The following is a 27,179-nucleotide window of genomic DNA, read 5'->3' on the forward strand; positions in this document are numbered from 1 at the left end:
AGAAGAGAACAAGAAAATATGGAATCCTCTATGTCACAGTATAGAGATTCCTTGAGGTGTCAGAGGAAAAGAAAAATAGAAGAAAGAAGAAGGAGAATTCGAACTTGATTAGATAAAGTTCGAATTGTGCATTAAGAAGGAGTAGTATTCCATAAATAGAAGGATGTGGGAGGAAGGAAGAGAATTTTCGAAAATTAATTAAAAAGATGTCAAAAACATTTTGAAAAATTGATTGATAATTTTCGAAAATTCAAAGTGAAAAGAAATCAAGTGATTTTTGAAAAAGATTTTGAAATTAGAAGTTAGAAAGATTTGATTGAAAACTTGTTTTGAAAAAGATGTGATTAAAAGGACATGATTGAAAAGATTTTAGAAAATTTTTGACACCCCTAAATTTACATATCAATATCTTTTTCCTTTAATTTCCCTCTTTTTCTTGGATGGAATATATATCAAATTAAATAGACCACACAACAAAATGACATAGAAATTTCAATATTTCAAAGATTCGGCATGGAATGAATGCAATAAATTAAAGTATGTCATTTTTAATGAGAAGACAAAGATTTGAGTGATTGTGATAATTAAGAAGATATTAGCTAAGCATATATATAGGATTAAGCCATATAGCACTTGAAAGAGCTGCCAATAAAAATAATTAACTTAATTTGTTATTATTGTCAACATCATATATAAATTCTCAAATTAAAAAATGTTGTTAAACAGTTTTTAACACCCTTTGATAATTACCAAAATCTGTATAATTTATTTTAATTGTGTTGGATTTCAAATTTTCTTTCTATCCCATGTCATTGATGTACAAAGAAGTTGGTGAGATTAAGATTTGTGAAAGTGAGGAAGCACCGAAGAAATGGGACTTTGAAACAAAACAAAGAAACTAAAAAACAAATGTACGGTTGTGTGTGAATAAAAATGTCGTACAAATCATGTTACCCCATTCAGTACTTTACCTTTTAATACACATATAATATGATTGTTATTTATTTATGTGATTTATTTAAAGAGATAAATTGCCTTAGATGAGAATGAAATATGTAAGTTTATTAAGTAGTATAATTATATATGAGTGGTTTAGATGAAAGTTATTAAAATATATATTAATTAACAATGTTTAAACGGACAAAAAACATTTATCTGTAAATCAAGCAAACTAAAACAGATTTTTACTTGAGAGAAAATGTTAAAGAAATAATTATTTATATTTTTTTTAATCAATTTAAATTTTTGAAATGAATAATTTTAGGACAAAAATATTATATATTATAATTTTATGTTTTTATCTAATAATTTTTATTCTCTAACTATATATATAAAATTACTATTTTTTCTTTTTTTTTTTATCTAAAATTTTACAATTTTAACTATTATAAATATTTTTTAGAATCCTTATTATTAATTATTTTCATGAAAGCATTACCTGCAAAAACTTGTCCAAAATCAGATCTCTTTGCCCATAAAATCCACTACGTAAAACGTGTGTGACCGTACTACTAGGAATGGTGGCTTTCTTCAACATTGTCCACATGGAATAATCCATCTCTCTCTCTATATATATATTACACTAATCTTATATATATAATAATATCTTATTTATTTGTTCAATTATATATATGTGTGTGTGGATAATGTTGATAAAATTGACTGATCATATATCACCGACAACTATATATGTGTATATACTTATTGGTAATTAAGTTTGGAACTTATGTTAATACTATTAATTGGAACTCAAATAGATTGATCATCAATAATAGTGGACACTCCAAAATTAGATTAGAGTATATATTAAAGGTGTTGCCAACTGTAAACTGCTATAATAAACAAAATTCTCTTACAATAATTTTATGACTTTTGAGGTGTTTGTGAGGTCAAGCTATGAGCCTAGCTAAGCGCGTTTTTTTCCAAAAAAAAAAAAAAAAGAAAGAACGAAAGAAAGAAAAACTAAACTAAACCCTTTAAGTTATTATCATTTGAATTTTTAATATATCTTTTGAGAACAAACAAATATATAATGCCAAAAGTAATCATATTTTTCGAGAGCAGAGGAGTGGTGAGGGGACCCCCAAAATTTGAAATTTTTTGTCCCCTCTTCTTTTTTTTTTTTCTCTTTTTCTTCGCTCGGTTTTCATTTATATTGTTTAGTTTTTGCATGAATAAAGGAAAGGAATATATCTATGCATATATAGATTTGACTTCTCTAAACTTAGGTGATTTATAGAATTAAAAAAATGAACTACTAATCATCACTATAAATATATATGTTTTTATTATGTGTAGATCTTATCATCAAATACTTTTATTTTATAAATCTTGTCATCTTAAAGTAGTCAAATTCATGTATATCGTTTAATTTAAATATAAATTTTTATTTTTATGCTCTCATAATAAGGGAAAAGTTTGCTTAAATTATCGATTAATATATAGGAATTTAGGTAATTAAAGTATTATCGTGCATATTACATATTATGGCTTGTGGCTTGTTAAATAATGTCTAATTTTCTGTTAGTTAATTAACATTATGAAGATTAAATATTTTTACATTATTTTTAAATTTACGGAGTAAATTTTGATATATATTATTTTGCATTGACATAGGAATGGAAGAACAGAATCAACATTGAAATAACTTAATTTGATTTCATATCTAATCAATGATTTAACCTATGAAAGTTGAGAAAATTGAAAACACTAATGATTAATAAGATCCACAATAATTATATAAAATTATGTACGTGTAAATAACAAAGAAGTTGCAACATGTCAAATGTGATCAAGAAAGGTGAGATGCCTTTCTTTTACCCAAAGTTCAAAATATCAAATATATATAATTGCTTGCAAACAACGTGTTTGGCTTCACTTTTTGCTTTATATATATAATTTTTATGGTGTCTCTAAGAAAGATTACGATCCTTTATTAGAGCAATATTATATGGATCTTATGTCTTGTGATGGTTTAGTGGGTGATGAGTTTAGTGTTACAAGGTTTTAATTGGTCATATTGATTCTCATTCCAATAATAATTAATAATAATAAATAATATTAATAGACCATTGTATTGGTCTCTCATGTAACTAAACTAGATTACTCAAAACATCTTTTTATATATAGTTTAAGTTATTGGTAGAGATATAATTATTTATTTATGTGTTTTTTTTATTAATTTAAATTTTTGAAAGGAGAGATATTATTATAGTTAGTATCACTGTTGACATTGGCCGCAGAGTTAGTAAGCATATTATATATAATACTAGTTTAGGTCGTTGATTAACTTTAGTTTTTCTTTTTTTTTTTTTAAATACTATTCTTACCATTAGGTTTTCTTTTTCATTATTTCACTTATATATAATTATTGAAGAAGTAATAATTAAAATTTAACATTGACTAAATAATATAAATTTCTTACATGTGATGATGTATATTTCACATCGGCACACACATATGTTGACTTTGATATTGTAATAAATTTCCAAATGTCTTCTATATATATCTTTTATATATTAGTAATATTTTAATAATTTAATTAAGTTGGTATAATCAGCTAATCAAAATCTAAATATAATTATACTTTGGTGGATTTATTTTAATGGAAATTTTCTTCCTTGGAAATGCTCCCTTATGGAAGATTCGGTTGCTGGGACATAGTTTTCGGATTAGAGCATGATAGTTTAAAATTATTAAATAAAATAGAATAAGTCATGAAGCATGAAAAACATTCAATAATGTGCCTTAGACGAATGTGAATATAGCCTTAACAACAACGCTTTAATTGAACATGCTTGCTTAAAATTTAGGGTTTTTTTTCTTTTAATATTTTTTTACTAGTCTTGTGTCACTGTTACTTGTGCATAAAGTAGTAGTTTCTACCATTCTAAATTTCTAATCCAAGATGAAGGGAATTGAAAGTGCTCTTTCTTAATTAATATGGATAAAATCATTATAAGAAAGAAGAGAATTACTTTATATCTAACTTCATATTGAACATGTGATAATTAAGGTAGTGTTTGGTGGAGAGATAGAAACAGAAAGACTGAGATTGAGAGACAGAAATTAAGAGACAGATATTGAAATAAATCTCATTAGTATTTTGTTTGATGTAAAGTAAGAGACAGAAATTGAAATAAGAATGAAATTTTAATTTAATTTGTATAAAAGATAAAATTAAAATTAATTAATTGAAATAAAAGTATGTTAGATATAAAATGTTATTAAAGTTTCAGTTTCATCTCTAAAAATTTTAGTATCTTGTGTCCTCACTTTTTAGAGGTACTGAAATACTGAAATTTTATGGATAGAGACAGAAATTTTAGTATCAATATCTGAATCAACAAATATAATACTGAATTTCAATCTCCTAATTTCTATCTCAATAGCTCAAAACAAACGTTATCTAAGAGTATAATTAAAATTTCACATTTGATTTTACTCCTGAATTTAAAGATGATATATAATAACTCATTTTTAATTGGATATATTTATCATTTATCAACTTCTTATAAAACAAATTTGTTCCTATCCAATTAAAAACATTAAACTTATTATTAGTCTTCTTTTGTATGATAATATATATGATACACATGAATAAATTATAAAAGATTCTCCATATACACTAAAATTAAACCACTTAACCAGTCATTATCTATTTATATATTTTTTAATTAAATAATTAACTATAACTATAATTAAATTTATCATAATAAAATAATTAAATTTATAATAAATAAATAATTAAAATATTTTTACAATATATAGTATAATAAAATTTTATTATAAAATACTAAATATATATATATATTTATATATATAACAGTTAATTGGTAACTGATTTTTTGTGGACACTTAATTTAAGTTATTACTTTTTAGATGGTAAAAATATATTTTATTATTTTAAAATATAACCATATCTTTTTGTGTTCTAAACCTAGTTCAAAATTAGATAAGCTCAATTTTTTTTATATTATTTCCATTATAAGAAAGTCTCAAAGAAATAAGAATGAAATCAAAATGAAGATACAACCAAGGGTGGGATCTTTGTGTCATAAATGTAAATTCAGATACATTCCCTATTTCATGGTACACTATATTACAAAGGTACATACTACATACCCTGTATTTTGTAAAGTGGATGAGATGACCCTATTTAAGTATTTAGTATTTACTATCTCCCCATCCATAATTTTAATCCAATGTAGTATATTTAATTTAAGAGTTCATATATAATTATATATAGCCCATCCATATTCCATACAATACATAGATAGATATATTTAAATGACATACACATGAAGGATAATTAAATAGTTCAGAACCTTAGAAAGAAGGTAAGGGTCCCCATCCCATACCTGAAAAGAAAATGTTACAAAAACAATGCCATCAAATGATACATTTCTATGACCAAATAATTATATATTATTATTATATATTATATATGTGAACTCCACCTACTCTTCAATTCCATATATATATTCTTGACTTTCCCCTCTCTTTCTCACTCTCACCCTCCAAGCCAGCCTAGCCCATTACTCTATTTTCTCTCTAAAAATCTTTTCCCTTTTTTTTTATATAAAAAAATATTTTTTTACTAATAAATCAAGACATTTAAGCATGTTTGGAATCATGAAATAATTCCAATTATAAGCCAACCCATTAAGATCTCTCTATCTCTCTTCTTTTCTTTTCTTTTTAGTTATATTTTTTTCTAAACCAAAGGGATTAATAATTGGAATCACATATCAATATATTCAAATCAAAACACACCCTTCTCTACCTTCCATTTCAATTACACACACAAAAACATATCATACTATGAACTCTAATCCCAAAAAATCACAACCAACATTATCACCACTCTCACTACTAATTCTCACCCTCTCCTTGTTCTTATTGTTGCTACCATGTACATCCTCAACAAACACCAATTTCCAACACCAATTCAAAGAAGCACCTCAATTCTACAATTCCCCAAATTGCCCCTCCATTGAAGACAATAACTACATATGCTCTGATGAACTAGTTCATGTTGCAATGACACTAGACAAGACATACATACGAGGTTCCATGGCAGCAATCCTAAGTGTCCTTCAACACTCTTCATGTCCACAAAACATCTTCTTCCATTTTGTTTCTTCAACAAAATCCAACTCATCATCACTCTTACACACCACACTCTCAAAATCATTCCCATACCTCAAATTCAAACTCTACAATTTCAGCGACGAATTAGTCTCTGGCCTGATTTCAACGTCAATTCGCTCCGCCCTCGATTGCCCTCTAAACTACGCAAGATCCTACCTCCCAACCATTCTCCCAACATGCGTGAAAAAGATAGTCTACCTCGACTCCGACCTCGTACTAGTCGATGAAATTACGAAACTAGCCTCCACCCCATTAAACAAGGATCAAGTTCTTGCAGCACCGGAATACTGCAATGCAAACTTCACAGCTTACTTCACTCCCACGTTTTGGTCCAACCCTTCGCTTTCGCTAACGTTTGCGAATCGAAAAGCTTGTTACTTCAACACTGGGGTGATGGTGATTGATCTTGAGAAATGGCGGGAAGGAGATTACACAAGGAAGATAGAGGAATGGATGGAGCTTCAGAAGAGGATGAGAATCTACGAGCTTGGATCGTTGCCGCCATTTTTGCTGGTTTTCGCGGGGAAGATCGGAAGTGTGGACCATCGGTGGAACCAGCATGGGCTTGGTGGAGACAACTTTAGAGGTTTGTGTAGAGATCTTCATCCTGGGCCTGTGAGTTTGTTGCATTGGAGTGGGAAAGGGAAGCCATGGGTGAGGCTTGATGCTAATAGACCTTGTCCTTTGGATGCTCTTTGGGCACCTTATGATCTTTTGATCACTCCTTTTTCTTTGGATTCTTGATCATCATCAACAAAATTGTTTCTTTTTATTGGATCCATGACTTGTTTCATAACAAATCAGCATTGCAAGAGGTCGATTAAGATGATAGTTGAGAACTGTTAGACGATAATTTAGCCAAATATTTTATGTCGGTAGAAACTCAGGTGCAGTCGACTTCACATGAAGTTGATATCTGAGAGCTGTTAGATGAAAATTTAATCATCTAACGGCTCTCAGATATCAACTTCAGGTGAAATCAATTTCACCTTAGTTTTCACCTTTTATATCATCTAATAATTTTATTTATTATCTTTACATGAAAATAATTTCACGTGAGTATTCACTTTTTTTTAGGTAGTATTTAATTGTTTTTAAATGTAGAATTACATATTAGACAAGGTTAAAAAAGTTGATACTTTTTTCAATAAAATAAGAAAACAAAGATGAGTTGCAATGCTGGTTGGTGAAGCAAGGAATAAACAAGAGTAAATAGAAATTTCTTGCTTTTTAAGATCATATATGAATTTTCTTCAATGTGAAAATTAGCTATGTACAGAACAAAGCATATGCAGGGGAGAGATCAGAGAAAGGTTGATGATCCTTTTTGTTGATTCATTCACAAAAATTTGAAAAACTCATTTTCACAAGAGAAAGAAGGGGAGGATTATATTTGTGATTCGTGAATGAAGGAACAAAGATGATTAGTTTGGTTTATGAGTTTTTCATTGAGGATAATTGTATTATTAGAAAAATTTGTAAACAAGTTATTAGTGAGTATATAGAGAAAGAGATATCTTTTATTGGATCCAGAAAGCAATTTTTGTTTCTAATGAAGAGAATAAAATGAAAAGTTTTTTTGGCATAGATAATTTTCACTTTACATCTTTATCATTCATTTGTTCTCTGCACTCTGTTTTTATTATTATTATTTAGTAATATGAAGTTCCGATTTTGTTACTTTACTATGTGTGTGTGAAATTTGGAGGCAACTTTTGATAGCCCAATCTTAAAAATTCAGTATAAAATATAATACGAATAATATTAGAGAATTAATACAATTTATTATTTTTATTCAGTAGTTAGTCAATAATATTTAAAAATACTAATTTAAAGTATGGTTCTAAGTTACTGAATTAAATGTGTGAGCTATTGAATATTATTGACTAATATAAATTAAAATTAGGATAAAGTATTAAATTGGTTTTTTACGTTTGAGTTTAATCATATTTTAGTTTTTAATATTTAAAAAGTCCTATTTAAATTAAAAAAAATTTTATGTAGTTTCAATATAGTTTTGTTGTGAAATTACTGTTAAATAATTAACGTTATCATTTTACTAAACCTTAATATCTTTTTAAAAAGATACAAACTCAAAAAACACAATATCAACAGCAGATGAATCATCGTAAACCACTAACCATGGTTCAAACACATGGAAAACATCTTGAGAATTCGCCAATGACAACAAGTACAAAGCCATCGCTACTTCTAATGTGAAAAACTCCCCTCCTCAAACAGACCCGTTATTCTTAAAAATGTAGACATAGAGCTTAAACAACTAGGACTTGCATTAGTTTTCGTGCTTACAATACCTATTAACTTACAAACGTTGATAATGCCAAAATGAAATAAATTTGGTTATATATTACATCTAACACATGGTTCGTTATATAAATTAACTTAATTTTGCTATCTAAAACTAACCAATGAAATTTGAACACTTTTTCCCATTGTTTATTTATTTATTGCTTGTACTTCCTTGAGCTATTGAATTCATTTTTAGCATTTGTGGTGCTACAAATAATAATAATAATAATAATAATAATAATAATAATAATAATAATAATAATAATAATAATAATAATAATAATAATAATAATAATGGGATCAGGTTGAAAAGGGGCATAGTGGCAGCTCAATAACCTTTCAACTATAGGAAACAAGCCCATGTGCATTAATGAGGAATCCACACTGAAAGGAAAAAGAAGAAAACTCTCCTTGCATGAGAATATATTTTTTTAATTGTTAAAAAAAATTGAGTATAAAGTGTAATTTTTAATTTTTTATTATTTTTTATATTTATTTTTTGTTTTACTTATAAAATTAATGATGAAAGATAATATTTTACTCTTTTAATTATTAAAAAAAATTGAGAAGATCTATTCCCCTACATTGGAGCCGAAGAAATTAAACAAAGAAATTATTCTTTATAATTGAATTTCGGAATATTTAATAAATGGTTTTACTTACCCCAAACAAACTTAAAAGAATGTTTAATATTTTTATATTTATAGTAAATAAACTTATATTTTTATACTTTTATTCCATCTACATCAGCAAAATTGTAAGAAAACATTAGATGAAAAAAAAATTGAAAGTTTTTCTTTTCATCTTTTTTTAAAACATTTCTGTTCTTGTTGACTTTGGTAAAAATGTCTAGTCCATTAAAAATGATTTTTCTAATATTATAATCAATGAATATATTATTGAAGTATAGTAATTTATTATTGGATTATCATTCTAAAAGAGTGTACGCAACAAGGTCCTTTGCCATGAATCTATAACTCGAAGCTATGAAGTTTGTCCCTTAAGCCTAGGTTCTAATGTCAATTGAAAGTTCACAAGTGAATTGAAAAAAAAGGGTTAAATCAAGAAATCACTTTTAATACTTAATAAAAGAGGTTGTACAGTACACAAAATTCAGGAAATTATTTATGATTTTATCTCGTTCCAAAATACAAAACAGATCAGAAGTGAAAGTTGCAAAAGAGAAGGATAAAAAAGAGAAACATAACATATATCTTGATTTGGCTACGAAATGTAATGTAACTTACGTCAAGATTCCACCATAATAATGGTAAAGTTTTTACTATAATCAATACATATTACAATCAACAATTCTAAGAGACTTTCACACTTGTAACTCATAAATTATCCCAAATTTAGTAACTCCTAAATATTAACCCAACCTAATTAAAAAGAACCAAGTGCATTCTAACCCCAATACATTTTTGGAATCAAACACTCAAACAACAGTTTGATATCTCTTTTTCAATGTTGGAATACTTTCTCTTTTGATCAAGCTAGCCATTGAACACATTAATATTCTAGCCATTGGCTTTGAAAAGAGAATCTTTCCCTCTTTGTTCTATAATATTAAGTGCAGCAATTATCCAAATATATTTTATTTGAATCTTAGAGTATATTATTCATATATGCGCTGATTTGCTTAAATTATGAATCGCTTGATTGTGATCTTTGAATGCGAATCCATTTATACCTATAACACTCATAAAGAAAATAAGTATAATAGAAAATTAATTATGTTTGTCATCACAAGGTGAATATTCAATTCTTGATTCAAAATCTCCAATTTGATGACAAACATAATTAAACTAAAATTAAGGAGATAGTAGTGAATGACTTCCATAAATCGAGAGCACAAAACAGTAATACAACAACATACATATAGAAAAGAAAAACTGGACAAAACAATGGTATGTGTGACTCTTAGATATGAGAGCAACAAAGGAGTTAAGTCAGCACTTAAAAGTTGGTACCAGATGAAGCAAAAACAGAATATATGTATTAGAGCAAAGCAAGAGAGACAAAACTTTAAAAAACTCATAAAACAGCAGTATCAACTATACCTTCCTCCTCTTCTTCTCCCTCCTGAGAGAAATAGAAAAAGTTATTGAGCTCCTTGAAAGTATTGCTCAACTATACCTATCTTGGATTGGATTTTGAAATCTCCAATTCAAAGTCAGCTTCGTCTCTCCTCTGCATTTTGGTACACATTATCAACAAATCAGTAAGTTTGTTGACTTTATGGATCACATTTTTGACTATGCATGAAAGAACCTTGATTTGGACCCCCTAGTTTTTCTTCTTCGAGTCTTTTGGAAGTTTAGCAAACTTAGATTTAGTCACTAGGGCCATGCATTGTTGGCTCAACAATCATCCCTCTATATCGTATCTTAGTCACTATCTTGTCATATTCATCCTTTTCTATTTTCAAGTTTGATGCATAGGAGTGTTTATTGATTTTGAGTTTTCCATTCTATACTTCTTGATCAGTTCCATTGCATATTTTTATTAGTGTGCACTGATGAATGCTAAAAATACCAGTTTAGAAATTCAAAAATTTAAAGCTTAAGATTCGTTGTAGATATAATTCTAAACCGAAATTTAGCACTATCAAAATTTAGTTTAAAAATATCACAATTCAAAATAGTAACAAAGTTAAATTTTGGATCGTTCTCCCTTAAAATTACAATGTAATGCATGATCATTGGCTATAGAAAAAACTAGAAATTTGATTGCAATAAAAAAAATTAATTGACTAAAAATTAAATGAGCAAATAAGAATTAAATGGCAAAACAATAAGACTAGGAAAAATTAAAGTAATAAACTAAAGGGAAAAGAAAGTAAATTCAAGCTCTAAAAATGTCTTGATAAAAGTTGAGGGTTAAGGATAATTTTTCTTAATATGATAATTACAAAGAACAAATTTAATTTGTCAATCTCTACAAATTAAAAAAAAGTCAATTAAGCTTCATTAATTATAAACCATAAGTTCTAACTAACTTCCTAATCAAAATTAGTAAAAAATCAGCATTAACGGAAACAACATTAATGATCATCTCTAAGTTATCAATTAACTTGGTTAGTAACTCAAGTTTTCAACTAAAGTGGAGAATAAAAAAATGCTCTATAACTAAGTAAGGCATTTCATCAAATACTTAAAAGACCTAAACATAAAATACCATAAATTACAATAATAATAAAATTTATAACTACTCAATTTAAGAAAGCAATAATATTTCAAAGAAAACAATAATAAAATATAAAACATCAAATTCATTAATAAAAAGTGAGAATTCAATAAGAGTTCAAGAACTTAAAATAAAAAAAAAATAGAGGAAATAACAATTTTTTTTTTTAAAATTAGAGGAGCAAAACAAGAAACTATAAATTACAAAAACCTAGAAAAGCCATCGAGTGTAGATCAATACTATTAAGAATACACAGATGAAAAAACGTTGAATGTAATAAGAGTGATAGAAACTGAATCTTTGCCTCTTTTACATAGGGCAAAGATTTTTCACTTTAGAAAAGATGTTGACTTCAATACTATAAAGAGATTGACACGAAAGATTTTTGCAACTACAGTGTGAGAATTGTGAGATTGCATTTCCTCCATTCTTCCAAAAAAAAGTAATCACGAACCTTTATGAACACAATTTAAAGATTTGGATGGATGAAAAGTATAAGGAATGGTAAGCATTTATTGGAAGATAAACAACAATTGGTGGTTTCTCATAAATGAAGACTCGTTGATCTTTAAACCAATTTTGACCGCTTTAAAAAAGATACGTTTAATAGGAGAATATCATGAACATTTTAATATAGATTATAACATTAAGGTTGAATTATTCGACCCTGAATAATTTTGTAGTATCATCACAGATATGTAAAGAAAATATGCTAGTTAAACAAAATTCAATCAAAACAAATATTTGATGTCACGACAATAGAATTCATAATCTTAAAGGTTATCAACCATCCATTTTAAGCGGATAACAATTCTACAAATGTTGAAATTGAAAACTTCTATTTTCGTCAACTTTATTTTTTTTTTTTGAAAAAATTTATAATTTTTGTTTTGCCTTTTTTGATTGTATTTTTGTTCCTTTTTTTAAAGTGAAATTATTTCAATTTATAACCAAAATAACTAGTTTAGTAATAAAATAGAAGTTAAATCCGGTTTTATTTTAGAACAATAAACTCGATCACGAGTAAAGGTAATGTTCATATCATGACTCAGAATAAAAGTTATGGCCCAAATTTACTAATCTAATTCCACAAAGGATCCATAGAAACCTAACAGATCTAACCATACTAGTCCAGTTAGATGTATATGTCATTTACCCTATCTATTTGGACACTGGTGTTATAACCCGAATTCAACTGAACTTGCATAGCAAGTAAAACCTCAAAAAACTACTTAAAAAAATTATTCACAACTAGGGGTGGAAAAAGGTCAGGGAGTCTGTTAGGGCCTGTAGTTTGGCCTGTATTTGATTTAGTCTGACCTGACTTGTTATAAAATAGGTACAGGTTCAAACTTTTTTAAAAAATTTAATACATTAATAGACTAGGTCCAGATTTACTAATTAGTCTTATAGGTCTGTCAGACCTGCATAGACCTGTTAAAATATAATTAAATATATAAATAATTATTTATTATTAATAAAATTATGAAATATTTTATTTATTATATTTTATTATAAATATTTTTGTATATTTTAAATATGTTAAAAGTTTAAAATTTTTTATAAATATTAAATATATGACATATTACATATAACTATTTTTAATAAAAAATAATTTATTAAATAATATTTTTATTTTTGTAAGAAAAAATTATCAAGTCTTTTAACAGACTTCATGTTAGGTCAGGTTGAATAACAGGCCAGACCTAGTACTTTATAAAGAACCTATAACAGACTGCAGGTCAGACTTAAGTGAATCAACTATATGACAGACCAAGCCTATTAAAAATAAAGCCTGACTTGACTTTGCCTGTTTCTACCCCTATTTACAACTTAGCCACAATCTCAAAGTAGGATAAATGCCATGTACTAATAAAGAAACTGTTTACTACTATGAGTGAAGAGATTCAGAAGTGATAGCTAAGGTATTATCTACCTCTATAAATATTCCATTAAACTCAAGTATTTCTTAATTCCAATTCACTTAAGCTTGTTTTAAAATTTTGCTAACTTAAGCAACGAAATTCTTTGTAATTATCCTACCACAATCCAGACCAGGACGTTGGACTATCCACCATTCCAGAAAACAAGTTGAATTCTTTATCTAAAAAACTCTGAACCCAACATTTATCTTAGAATAGTACCGTTTTTGTGACTGAGTTATACAAATTATTTTTCGATTGAAAACTTATGAACCAAACTGATCTTTGTATCATAATAAAATTAAGAGTAAATAATTTCGAAAAATAATAACTTTAAAATGACCCTTAAACAATATATTTTGTTGACAAAATGACACAAATATCTAGTTAATAGTTGAAATTGGTAAAATGAGAAGTCGCTTTTCATTTCAGAAATTTGTAAATGACATCATGTTCTTTTACATCAATACAGCTTTCTGACCATATGGTTATAGGCAGAACAGTGTAAAGGCATTTAAAACTGATCCTTTTTTTTATTTTTTAATAAAAATAATAATAAAAAATTTGCACTGCCAGATATTTGGGCTGCCAATATTTGATCTACGTCTGCAACGAGGACAATAATTGGAGGGAACCAAAATTATGAACCCAAAAAAATCTATAATTATTAAGTTTGTACCATATATATATGGATCATAATCACAATATGACAAAAAGAATCACATAATTTGGTCAATTATGAATATATTGTACAAGACAAATTTAATACTATTATTCTATCTAATAACAAAACCGAGATTGAAACAAAGTAGAATGAAGATGGAAGAGGATGATATATATAAAGGTTTTTTTTCTTTTATAAAATAAAAAAATTATTATTTCTCCAACAAAATTTTTGAACTTTAATTCCTCAAATACGATTTTTTTTAAGAAAATATGAAGATCGTCCCATTTTTTTAGTTCTTTTTCAAAAAAGTTGTCCCACATTCATGTTTAGCACCCATATTTTCTACAATAATACACAACACACATACTTTTCATATCCAAAAAATATGAGCCCAGTTATGCAACACAGGGTCAAATAAAATAAATAAATAAATAAATAAATAAATAAAATCAGTCTCCTACCCCTGCACAAATTAAATTGTTTATGACACTCATAAATAATAACTCTCTCTCTCTCTCTCTCTTCTATTTAATCCTTCCCTTGAGGAGACACACAAACCTACCTTCCCTATAATTCTCACTCACTCATTTTCCATTTTCTTTTTCTTTTTCTCTCATCACTTTTCTTAACTCACACTCGCCTCTCCTCCTTCTAGTTCTTCCTCCTCCTTAGCATGGATGAACAACATCATAAAAAGATCTTTGTTGTTCTTCATCAAGTGGTGGTGATTTTGTTGGTGATGGTGGTGCCGGTGGGACCAAGTAGTTGTGTTAAAGGAGGAGAAGAAGAAGATAGGATCTTGGAACTTCCTGGTCAACCAAAGGTGTCTTTTCAACAGTTTTCTGCCTATGTTACTGTCAACAAGGTTGCCGGTAGAGCACTCTTCTACTGCCTCACTGAATCTTCTCAAAACTCACTCAGAAAACCCCTTGTTATTTGGCTCAATGGAGGTTAGACATTAAACTCATTCATGCCTTTTGATATATACTTGGGTAGAATATACTTAAAATCACTGTTATATCGCTTATTTAAGGACATTAATGCCATCATTTGTTCTCATTTGGGTACTTTAAACCACATGAAAGATAAACTACACAAACAGTGCAAAACAATATAACTTAATTACTAGTTTACTACTATGCCGACATATAATATAGAAGACACAAAATGTCCAAAATTATTTTCTGAACTTCCTCTTTAATATGGTGTTAGGTGAATTCTTGTTGAGGCATCTTTTTAAATTAAGTATATATGTATATATATGGCCTTAGTCACACATACAAACAACAACAAGTCAATTTGATTTGAAAGATCAATGGAAACAGTTATTCTTTTACATGTTATGTTACTTACATTTTATTATTACCTTTAGATGTTACTCTCTTTTCCTTGTTTGATTACACCCTACTCCTCTGTCTCATAGACAATCAAGTGAGGCTATAAGAATAAAATAAAAATAAAAATAAAATAAATTGCTTGGAGAAAACAAAAGAAAGTGTACGTAGAGCCCACATGAGTGGGTTGGCAATGGATAGGTTGGAATGATGGCCTAACAAACAATGAATGGTACAAAGTACAAACCCAATGACCCATACACGACAAGTCACAACAATGTTACTAGTAAAAGAGAGACTATTCAATATTTCAATGCTCTACTCTTCCCTTGGATTCTATTTATCTAAAAATATACCAATAGAGAAATACAAACTTACAAACATATATTTTTTTGTCTTTATTTTTAAAAAGAACAAATTCGAGTGTACTTGGTGGCTAATTTTTTTTATATTGATTAAATATATGTGTAATACATTCTTCTTGAAAGATTTGGTATTTTTTTGTATGGTATTTTATTCAAATTGAACGGTCCGATTTGTTTAAAAAAAAAATAAATTACAAATCAGAGGGTACGATTTATTTAAAGAAAAAAAATAAAGTACAAATTGGAGATCTGATTTGTATTTTTTATTTTTTTTATTTTTTAAAATAAAAATTGGAACTCATCTCTTCTGGCATCATTGTGAGATACATTCCTCTCTTTCTCATGAAAAAGAAAAAGCTGTACTTGGTTCTAATTTTTTATTTTTATTTTTAATATTTTTTATTTTCAGATTTTGTAAAAATAAAAAATAATATTGATGAGAAAAATATTTATCTAAGATAGTAACATAGTTTTATGAATTACGAATAAACTAGCCATGATATTATTGTATCAACACCTAATATTTTGTCCTAATAAAAGGGTTTTGATAGGAACCGCATCATCAAAGCAACACTCTTGCTCTTAATATTGGTTTGTTCAAGTCTATTAGACTATGACTCTATAATGTGTCTCTCACATTCTCTCTCTTCTGAAGTCTATCTATATGTCTATGCTACACTTCACACTACACTGCAATACAATAGTCACGCACGCATATACACACACGCGCATGCAGTTAATGCTTGAAAGCAACTAAAAACTAGCCTCATTAATGGCTTAATCAACCTCAGGGCCCTTATTTAAGGTTCTGTCCCACTGCCATCGCCTTACTGCTATCGTCTACACCCATTACCACAACCCCACTTGCTACTGCCTCGGTCTCATCTTCGTTGAACATTTTCTCCATTTGTTTATGACTCATTCTCTGTCTCTACCTCCATTGATCATTATTTTCTCTCTTGTTAAAAGAAGTCAGCGAACAAACACAAAGAAAAAGAAAAAGAAAGTTTTAGCCAAATGAAATAAGAAAAGGAAAGAAATTAAATATCAACAACCCATATTTATTCCACAAATTCTTATATCCCAACCCTTCAATAGAATCATTTGAATCAATCACCATATAATAGTAACAAAAATCATATATAAATTCTTTTTTTACATTGACAATCCATTAAAAATTATTAAAAATAAAAATTTCACTTTAAATTTTGAAGCCACAGGTCATGAGTTATGACCATTTGATCCAAGAAATTAAATCTCTTACAATCTTTACTAATATTATATTTCACATATTATAAAAAAAGAATTATGAAAAAAATTACAACGCTGTGTTTGTTTTTGAGAACAAGATAAGATATGATATTGTGAACAACATACAAAAGAGAGAAACATAAAATTTTATGTTTTTGTATTTATTTGATGATAAATTTAAATAAATTATAAAAATTTAATTTTTTTGTTATTAAAAAAATTGAAAAGAAAAATATAATTATAAAAAATAACAAAAATAATAAAAAAATAAAAATTAAGTTGTATCTTTTGTTAGTGTCTTTATATTCTTTCAGCCACGATGGATACAATATATTTATTAAGTGTTTCCATCAAACACAATTTTGTGTTTTAGTATCCTGTCCTATAAATAAACGCAAACTAAAAGTCTAAAAACCCATATTTTTATGGTTCTGAAAATCACAATATTTTAAAAATCGAATTGGACCGATCAATTGGACCGATTTAACTGCAAACCTGCAATATTAGTGGTTCGGTTAAACATGTAAAACCGTCATTTAAAAAATCGATAAAAAACTGTTGAATCGAACAAGAATCAGTCGGTTGGACCGAACCGAAACCCATCCGGTTTACACAAAAACGGAAGCTCCTTCGTTTCTTTCTCCCTTATGGTGTGTTTGTTTGAGATGAAAATGGGAGAAAGGAAAAGGAAAGAAAAAAAAATAGGAGAGAAAAGAAAATGAATAGAAAAATTTTGGTGGAACCACTAATTTTTTTTTCTTTAACAATGAAAAAAAATGAAGAAAAAATTAATTCTCTCTTTACTTTTAATATTATCCATTTACTTTTTTTAATATATTTTATAATATAAAGATAAAATTATTTTTTTATAACATTTTTTTCCTTTTTATTTTCTTTTTGTCTAAACACATCTAAAAAAAATAAAAAATTACTCAATTTTTTTCTTTTCCTTTACCTTCTAACCAAACATTGCGTTAGTCCCTTCCCCGTTTCCCCCCTTTCTTTCTTTCATTCAGAAAGAAATCAAATCACACAACCCCAGGCAAAAAATCCTAGCACTGTAAGCCTACACCACCGCCGCAAGGAGTGGCATACTGCCGCGCCCGTCGCACTCAAAGTTTGCCATTCGTCCGTCTATCTAGCTTCCTTCGTGATCCAAGTCTTCAACCCCTGTTCGCTGTCACCGATCGCGGCTGCTTCCTCGAGCTCGGCGTCCGTCGTCTTTGTCTGCTCAGCCGCGCTTCCGTCGCCGTTTGTTTGCCGTTCACGTTCGCATCTTCGTTCAGCTGTCGTCTTCGTTCGCGTTCTTCGCCGTTCACGTTCGCTCGGCGTTTACTGCTCGCGTTCACTCGCCGTTCACCGTTCGAGTTTGCATTCGTGTTCGTCTGGAAGCCACGTTGCTCTGCTTCAAACACTGCGACCAACCCGCACGCTCCACCTAGCCGTCGAACTGCTCTCTTTTGTCGCCTCCGTGAGTTCCCTAAATCCGCCACTAGACAATACACTCACACAACACCAATACTCTGCTTCAAACTCTGCAACTTCTGATTTCTATTACAATAAGTAACTATTTGATTTGGTAGTGGTTTGGATTATTTCATAGGCTGAATTAAAGTTACAATAATTATGTTCTCTTCTCTATCACATTGATATTAAGCTTTTAATTCTCTTATTTTGTTTTAATTTTACCGCACTCAACATGTTTGATGAAATGCTTTAACCATATTTCTGGTTGGTTTTATAATTTCAAGCTTTTAGAAACTTAGTAAGTTGATTGCATGTGAAATTAGAATAATTGGATCTCAGTAATTAGAAAATTTTAGCTGCGCAAATAGCATACTTTGCAGAAAACATATTAGAATGATGATTCCACATGCATTAGTGTTCTTCTGGTAAATTTTAACTGTTATTGTGAATTTGTTAATTTGCTAATTATTCTTGTGTTGTTGTTCTGTTGTTCTTCTGTTACTTTTAATTAATTTTTTTGCTTTTGTTGTGATTTTCTGTTCTTAATTGAAGCTGTGATTGAAGGTTCTTTGGTTTTGGTATTCTTCATTTTCCTGTAAGCTTAGCTTTTAATTCTTTGAGCATACACGGATCAAATAATTGTTTTCAGCAATGGTGATTTTTAGATATTTTTTTGGGTTGCTTTGTTTTAAATGTTCCTATTGTTGTTGTGTTTTTGCTGTGATTTAAATGCTCTTTTGATTTTTTTTTCCGAATGCCCAGTCAGTACTTGGTTGATTGGTTTTTCTCACTGAATGTATTTGATGATAAAATTTTAAATTGATAACTCTATTACTGATTTACTGTTTGTTTCTGTAGTTAAATTTTATTAGAGTTTTTTGAATTTGCACTGCCTATGTTATTGATTCATTGTTCCTTCATTGTTTTTTTTTGTTGTTAATCATTGTGATGAGCTTTGTTAAAATTGGGTTGAAAACTACTAATCTTTCTTCATTTTTCACTGCTCTAACTTCTGTTCTTATTCAAAGATTTGCAATTGGTGATCTTTTGATTTATATGCTTCACGTTTTCATTGTTCTCTTCTTATGAAGAAAAAATTTGCAATTAGTGATTGTATGATTCATGTTTTGATTGTTTTGTTATATAAACAAAATTCTGTTTTCATTGTTTGGTTGCACTGTCCCTGTTCTTGATCTCCGCCGACTTGCTATCCTTCCTCTGTGTTGGATTCTTTTTGTTTCAGGCTTTGTTTTGTTTTTGTTTCAGCCTCTGTTGTGTTGTGTGTTTGTTTCGGGCTCTGTTGTGTGTTTATTGTGCAACACTATCATTTTTTGTTTTTCTTTTTGACTTAGCTACTTTAAGACAATATTCTGTATCTTTAATTTGTGCATTGTAATTCAATCCAGCTATTTTCAATGGAAGTATAATTATGTTAATTGTCAACAAATTTGCAGCAAGTTATTGCATATTTTGATGATTAATTACATTTAGTTGGTGATATTTACGTAGGGTTTTAAATTTGAAAGATATTTAGGATGCTTATTTATAATTTATTTATTATTTTATTAGAATGCTTGATTGTTGCTATTTTAATGTAGCTTGAATACTTGATTGTTACTCTTATTATTACTTTTACTTGATTGTTTTATTGTAGGTTTAATGCTAATTGGAATTTTTGTATTAGTTATATTTAGAAATTGAGACTTGATCGTTGTTAGTTGTTATAATGTTAGTGGAGACATATAGTTTAAATTTATTTTTAAGTTTTTGACTATTTTATATTTTTATTTATGTGGGACAGGGTCAACCTGTTCAACGTGTGACCTACTAGTTGAACCAGTAACCTAGTAAACAATACCATGTCTGGTTCAATCACCGGCTAACGTTGGCTCTACCACTCGTCACCACTGCCGCCTGCGCCTCTTGCTTTCCTTCTCTTCTCTCGGATTTCTGTAAGGTACTGAATTACTATTGTGTTGATGAGCCCATGTTATGTTCAAATTTATTAGAATGATGTTAGTTGAATGGATAAATATGGTAGTATTTGCACTAAATTGTCTAAAATGTAGGACTCTATGATTTTGATTATTGTCTTGTTTATATATATATATATATATATATATATATATGATTGTTCATATTGGTCTTGTCTATTCGAATTTTGGTTCTATCTATATATTTAGTTCTATGTGTTTTGTGCTGTTTGTCTATTCATATTGTTTATTTCATACTTTTTTATTTTTATTATTTTCTCAAAGAGAACACTCACATAATTAATCATTAATCATGTGTTATAATGTGTCTAGAATCTTTTTTTTTTCTGAAGGTCACATAATCTTCGATTTAAAAAAAAAAAGGGTCATCAGATGTCTATATCGTGTCTAGGTTAGTTCTACTATAGGTACACGGATGAAAAACCATCCGATGGAATAAGTTTGGTAGGAGATGGGTTATCCGATCAGGATGAACCTCTACCTAGGACAAAGGTTCTTTATTTTGGAAAAGATGCTGATCTCAGTACTATTTAGAGATGGTACGAAAGACAGCTGTTTTGTCGCATCTTCAGTGAGCATTGCTTGAAGATGCAGTTCTTCCATTTATTTGAAAAAAGAGTTGTCATGTTTAGTTACAAATATAATTTGAGGACTTGCATGAATAAGAGATACGCGTAGAAATCGAAACATTATTAGAAGGAAAAAAATAGATGGTGACTTAGCATAAAAGAAGAGTTCACGATAATTTTCAGATTAATTTTCGCAGCTTTGAAGATAGAAATTTGAATTTGCACTCTAGCATAAGTTCGAAGCATGCGGCAATTCCGTGGCATACTCATTGATATGAAAAGCCAATGTGACGCTCTTCACCTAATATAATTAATGCAAAAAATTGAGGTCACAAAGTTGAAATTTATAACATTGAAGGTTATCAATCGTCCATTTGAAGGGGTTGTCTAGCATGATAAGAAGGTTGAAAACCTGTGTTATTGTCAATTTGATTTCTTCTTTTAAAATCGGTATAATTTTTTCTTATTTTTTATAATTGTTTTTTTTCTTAGAGTAAAATGATTTTAATTCAAGTTCAATCTAACCAACTTAATAATAAGATGGGCATTGGATCTAGTTTTAATTTAGAGCATCAGCAAAAGAATTAAGTTCTTGAAGACTGTGTATTAACTTTTGTATCGGAATGTGAATGTACCAAGTCAAATTGAATAACATCTCTCATATTGAGAATGTACCAAGTCAAAATTGAATAGCATCTCTTCGTTTTGACTTGGATACATTCCTAGTAGGGGTGTAAATTACCGAACCGGACCGAAAATTACCGCAGAACCGAACCGAATTCTACAACAATCGACTGGAAAACCGAAAAAACCGGTTTTTTTTGTTTTTTTCGAACTAAACCGATCGGTTCGGTTCGGTTTTCGGTTGCCTTTGCTAAAACCGAACCGAACCGGACCGAACCGAAAAAGGAGGGTTCAGTGGAGTGTGATTTTACCAAGTTGCCCCTTAACCTAGGTATAAAAAGGAAAATCAGAAAAAAAAAACCTAGCTTTCTTCTTCCCCTTTCTTCTTCAGCCGCGAACCCTGCCTACCCTATACCCACATACCCAGTCTGCCAGTCACCCACACCTCTCTCCCCCATTCTTCAAAGGTTCCACGGTTGCACCTCCGAGCTCCATATTTGAGAGGAGAGGCTGAGGGAGACAGAGAACTCGCCAATCGTCGCTCGAAGCCTCGAGGTCGTTCATCATCGCCGTCGCAGGGACGCCGTCGCAGGGTCGCCGAGCAACATAGCCAAAGCCGAGCACTCGAGCAGCACTCCAACGTCCAACCAGTCCAGCCGCCGAGCAAGACTCCAGTGGCCGAGCCGTCGAACAACCAGTCCCTCTCCTGCAAAAACCCAAAACGAAACAGAATTATGTCTTAGTCAGAGGTTAGATTTTGTGTTTGGTTATTTGTATTGTTAATTTGTTATGTGAGTTTCTGATTGTATGTTTAAATAAGTCTTCCAAATCACTAAACATACAATCAGAAACTCACATAACAAATTAACAATACAAATAACCAAACACAAAATCTAACCTCTGACGAAGACATAATTCTGTTTCGTTTTGGGTTTTTGCAGGAGAGGGACTGGTTGTTCGGCGGCTCGGCCACTGGAGTCTTGCTCGGCGGCTGGACTGGTTGGACGTTGGAGTGCTGCTCGAGTGCTCGGCTTTGGCTATGTTGCTCGGTGACCCTGCGACGGCGACCCTTCGACGGCGATGATGAACGACCTCGAGGCTTCGAGCGACGATTGGCGAGTTCTCTGTCTCCCTCAGCCTCTCCTTCTCTCAAATATGGAGCTCGGAGGTGCAACCGTGGAACCTTTGAAGAATGGGGGAGAGAGGTGTGGGTGACTGGCAGACTAGGTATGTGGGTATAGGGTAGGCAGGGTTCGCGGCTGAAGAAGAAAGGGGAAGAAGAAAGCTAGGTTTTTTTTCTGATTTTCCTTTTTATACCTAGGTTAAGGGGCAACTTGGTAAAATCACACTCCACTGAATTCTCCTTTTTCGGTTCGGTTCGGTTTTAGCAAAGGCAACCGAAAACCGAACCGAACCGATCGGTTTAGTTCGAAAAAAACCAAAAAAACCGGTTTTTTCGGTTTTTCAGTCGGTTGTTGTAGAATTCGGTTCGGTTCTGCGGTAATTTTCGGTCCGGTTCGGTAATTTACACCCCTAGTACGAGAGATGTTCAATTTGACTTGTACATTTTTATTTCGATACAAAAGCCAATACACAGTCTTCAAAATTCTTTTTAGTGATGCTCCAAAATAGAATTGGATCCAATCCCCATTTTATTATTAAGTCGGTTATATTGGGTCTGAATCGAAATCATTTCACTCTTAAGAGTAAAAAAAAAAGAAAAACACAATCATAAAAGGCAAGAAAAAATTATACCAGACTTGAAGGAAAACAAAACACAGGTTTTCAACAACCTCATCATGCTTGACAATCCCTTCAAATGGATGGTTGATAATTTTTAATATTATAGCTTTCACCTTTCTAAGATCAATTTTTTGGATTGATTGAATTTGATGAGTAACGGCATCCTAGCTTTGCATATCATTGAGTACGTCGCGGAGTTGTCCAAAACTACATGCTTCAACTTTGATACTAGAGTCCATATTCAAGTTTTCATGATATCTTTAAAGTTGCGAAAATTGATCTGAAGATCATCATAAATCCTTCTTTTATGCTAAGCCACCATCTATTTTTTTCCTTTCAATAATTTTTCGATTTTTCTGCATATCTCTTATTCATCCAAGTCCTCAAATTATATTTATAATTACCGATGGCAGATCCTTTTCTGGTATAGATGGAGGAAATGTATTTTCAAACAATGCACACTGAAGGTGCTGTAAAGCAGTTGTCTTTCGTACCATCTCTTATTAGTATTTGGGATCAGTATCTTTTTCAAAATAAAGAACATGTGCCCTGTGTAAAAAGTTCATCCTCATCGGAGAATCCAGTTCCTATCAAACTTATTCCATCAGATATTTCATCATCTGTGTACTTATAGTAGAATACATACGATGTAGACATGGGTGGCTTTTATTCCATAAGTCAAAAAACATGTGATCTCTAAAAAAAGACTTTGATATATTATAGCACAATAGTTAATGATTAATTATGTGAGTACTTTTTTTTAAAAAAATAACAGATAAAAAGCAAAAAATAAGCAACATAAATAGACAAACAGCAAAAAAAAACATAGAACTAAACATATAGATAGAACCAAAATTCGAATAGATAAGATAAATATGAACAATCATATATATGAACAATCATATATACATCATTTTAATAAATTTGAACACAACAACATGGGCTGCAGCGGCAATAACACTTAGAAAAAGAGACAGGAGCATCGGTAGTTCAGTAGAACAGAAATCGGAGAGAAGGGAAGGAAAGCGAGAGGCGCAGGCAAAGGCGGCACCGGTGACGAGTGGCAGAACCAAGATGAGACTGGGCAACAATGGAGAACAAACAAAATCAGTGATTGAACCAATCGGAGTATTGTTTACTGGGTCTGGTTCAATCAGTAGATCACACGTTGAACCGGTTGACCCTGTCACACTTAAATAAAAGTATAAAATAGTCAAAAACTTAAAAATAAATTTGAAATATATGTCTTCCCTAACATTGTAATAACGATCAAGTCTCAGTTTCTAAACATAACTAATACAAAAATTTCAATTAGCGTTAAACTTTCATTAAAACGATCAAGTAAAAGTAACAATCAAATATTAAACCTACATTAAAAGAGGATGGAAGCAACGGGCTTCTAATGACGCTGCAAAAATGTGGTGCCTCGAGTATGAAGGTTCTGCTTGGATTTGGAGTTTATGCAGAAGCATGTTCTTCCATCACTCAACGGTTTACCCCATGGTAATCCCATACGATGGCAAGTTGTGCATCATTGGGGGGTGGAATATGGGTTGATATCTACCATCCAAAATCAGAATTTTGGGAAAAAAAAGGAAGTAGCCGAGAGTGTGCACTTGCGTCCTCGCACTTGCTTTTTGTGGGAAACCCTCATTGTGTATTCTGTTGATGATGATAACAATCAATGGCTCATGTCATATGATTTGAATGCCAACATTTGGAGCCCCATTGAGTGCAATTTTTCGCCTGCTCGTGATTACCTACGTATGAAACTCTTCGTTTGGGTTGCAGTGATTATCTTCTTATTATTGACTTTGTCACTATTTGGTACATCTATGACTTGTCTAAGAAGAAACTCGTGGCAAGGAAAGTCTGATTTCTGTCTTCGTTAATCCAGATAAAATGGATCTTGAGGAAGAGTGTTATGCCAGAGTCAATCTCCAAACCTATGGTAATTTTTCTGCTAAGGTTGAATTCAAGGGTAATCTTAAAGTTGGTCTCTATAGGAAGCACTATGTATAAGCATGCACATTTCTCTTCTATCTGTTCTTTCTATTATTATACTGTCTTAAACTTAATTAATTCATGACCCTATCCATTGTGGATAAATTTGCTAGTGTAGACCAAGACATTAAAAAGGGAAGATCACTGTAGCATAGATGTTGCTGTGATATCTTAGGAATATGTTATCTTGAACATATTAACTTATATTTTTCTTTATCACATAGCACGATCATATATATGTTAGGGGTAAAAAATATATATATACATTTATATTCATGGACAATATGAATTGCTAAAAATTAACTAGTATCCAGTAGCATAATTCATTTTTGGAGTGGCCTATTTACAAATTAAAGTGAAGGGTTTAAGATTGAGTTACGTTTTAGTCTCTCTTATGATGAAGATCGAAGTTATTCAACAACATTTTTTAATTTCACACCTATTTTATAAGTTTATTTTACATTACTTTCTGGAGGCAATTTTATTGGTTTGTGTATGGATATTCATCCCAAACCTTATGATCTTTTGACTACTACTTTTTTAGGAACAAATTTCTGTTTGATCCCTTTGTTGTTTCACAAAGTACAATTTGATACTTTGAAGTAGTTAATCAAGATATAAAAAGAACATTCTGTTAATTTTTTTTCGTTGAATAATTTTGAAAGAAAAGTTAATATTAGGTTCTTCTTTAGAAAGGTTAATATTTTTTTACAACAAAAAAAGGTTGTAAGAGGTTAAGAAAATAAAAGATGACTTGCAATGTTAAGAGTGAATTGAAATGTCTTGCTTTCTAGATCATACAGTAATTTCCTTCAATGTGACAAAATTCTAGTGGGACAAAGCACAGCAATGAGTTCAATTATACAGGTGTGAAAGAAAGGTTGATCATCTTTTTCTGTTCATTCAGTCACACATATTTGAAGTACTCATTTTCACGAAAGAAAGGAGGGGAGGATTGTGATTTACGAACCAAGGAATTTGTTCATGAATGTTTATTGAGGGATAATTGTACTATTAATTAATAAGAACACATGTAAACAAATTAATCTATATATAGAAATTAAAAGAGCTGCATATGTTTTATAGGATCCAAAAAGGCAAAAAGCAATTTTAGTTTTTAATGAAGAGAACAAAATAATAGTTTTTTTATAGATATTTTTGTGTTATTAGTAAAAATCCTCTTTTATACTTTATATCTTTATCATTTGTCTCAGTGGGTTAAAAAAAATTTGACTGAGTCTAAAGTATATTTTTTGGATTGAATTTATCATTTGTACTCGATATTAATTTTGAATGAAGTTCGAATCATGCCTCAAACTGTCAAACAGACTAAATCCAGATTAAAGTCATAATTTTGAGTGAATACTTCATCCAGACAATTATTTCAAAAAGACAATAAAACTTAAAAAAAATATTCAATTTAGTCCCTGATTTTTTTTGATTGATTAATTTTGTGCTAAAAAAATCTTTTTTTAATTAATTAATTTCTATGCCAAAAAAAAATAAATTTTGTTTTTGCACAGAAATCTCGTACTTTCGTCGAGTTGAATTTTTTTTTTGCTAAAGACCTTATTGTTTTTCGAGATA

At 30.0% G+C, this 27,179-nt stretch overlaps 2 protein-coding genes across 4 annotated transcripts; both read left to right on the forward strand.

The window, feature by feature from the left end:
* Positions 1-5,534: 5,534 nt before the first annotated feature.
* Positions 5,535-7,732, forward strand: LOC130932805 (probable galacturonosyltransferase-like 1). Its single transcript, XM_057862221.1, has 2 exons — positions 5,535-7,040; positions 7,114-7,732. The coding sequence occupies exon 1, from the start codon at positions 5,824-5,826 to the stop codon at positions 6,895-6,897; it is 1,074 nt and encodes a 357-aa protein (XP_057718204.1). The 5' UTR covers positions 5,535-5,823; the 3' UTR covers positions 6,898-7,040; positions 7,114-7,732.
* A 7,066-nt stretch (positions 7,733-14,798) lies between these two features.
* LOC130935684 (serine carboxypeptidase-like 25) lies at positions 14,799-26,213 on the forward strand. Of its 3 annotated transcripts, XR_009067943.1 has the most exons (3): positions 18,182-18,662; positions 20,460-20,615; positions 24,538-26,213. XR_009067943.1 is itself a non-coding variant. In XM_057865546.1 (2 exons), the coding sequence occupies exons 1-2, from the start codon at positions 14,915-14,917 to the stop codon at positions 20,504-20,506; spliced, it is 324 nt and encodes a 107-aa protein (XP_057721529.1). In that variant the 5' UTR covers positions 14,799-14,914; the 3' UTR covers positions 20,507-20,743. The 3 variants fall into 3 exon arrangements, 1 of the variants encoding a protein (XP_057721529.1); XM_057865546.1 differs by lacking the exons at positions 18,182-18,662; positions 24,538-26,213 and adding an exon at positions 14,799-15,191 and having other exon boundaries at positions 20,460-20,743; XR_009067944.1 differs by lacking the exon at positions 24,538-26,213 and having other exon boundaries at positions 20,460-20,743.
* Positions 26,214-27,179: the final 966 nt, after the last annotated feature.

Source organism: Arachis stenosperma, chromosome 6 (genome assembly GCF_014773155.1).
Source record: "Arachis stenosperma cultivar V10309 chromosome 6, arast.V10309.gnm1.PFL2, whole genome shotgun sequence".
NCBI lineage: Eukaryota > Viridiplantae > Streptophyta > Magnoliopsida > Fabales > Fabaceae > Arachis > Arachis stenosperma.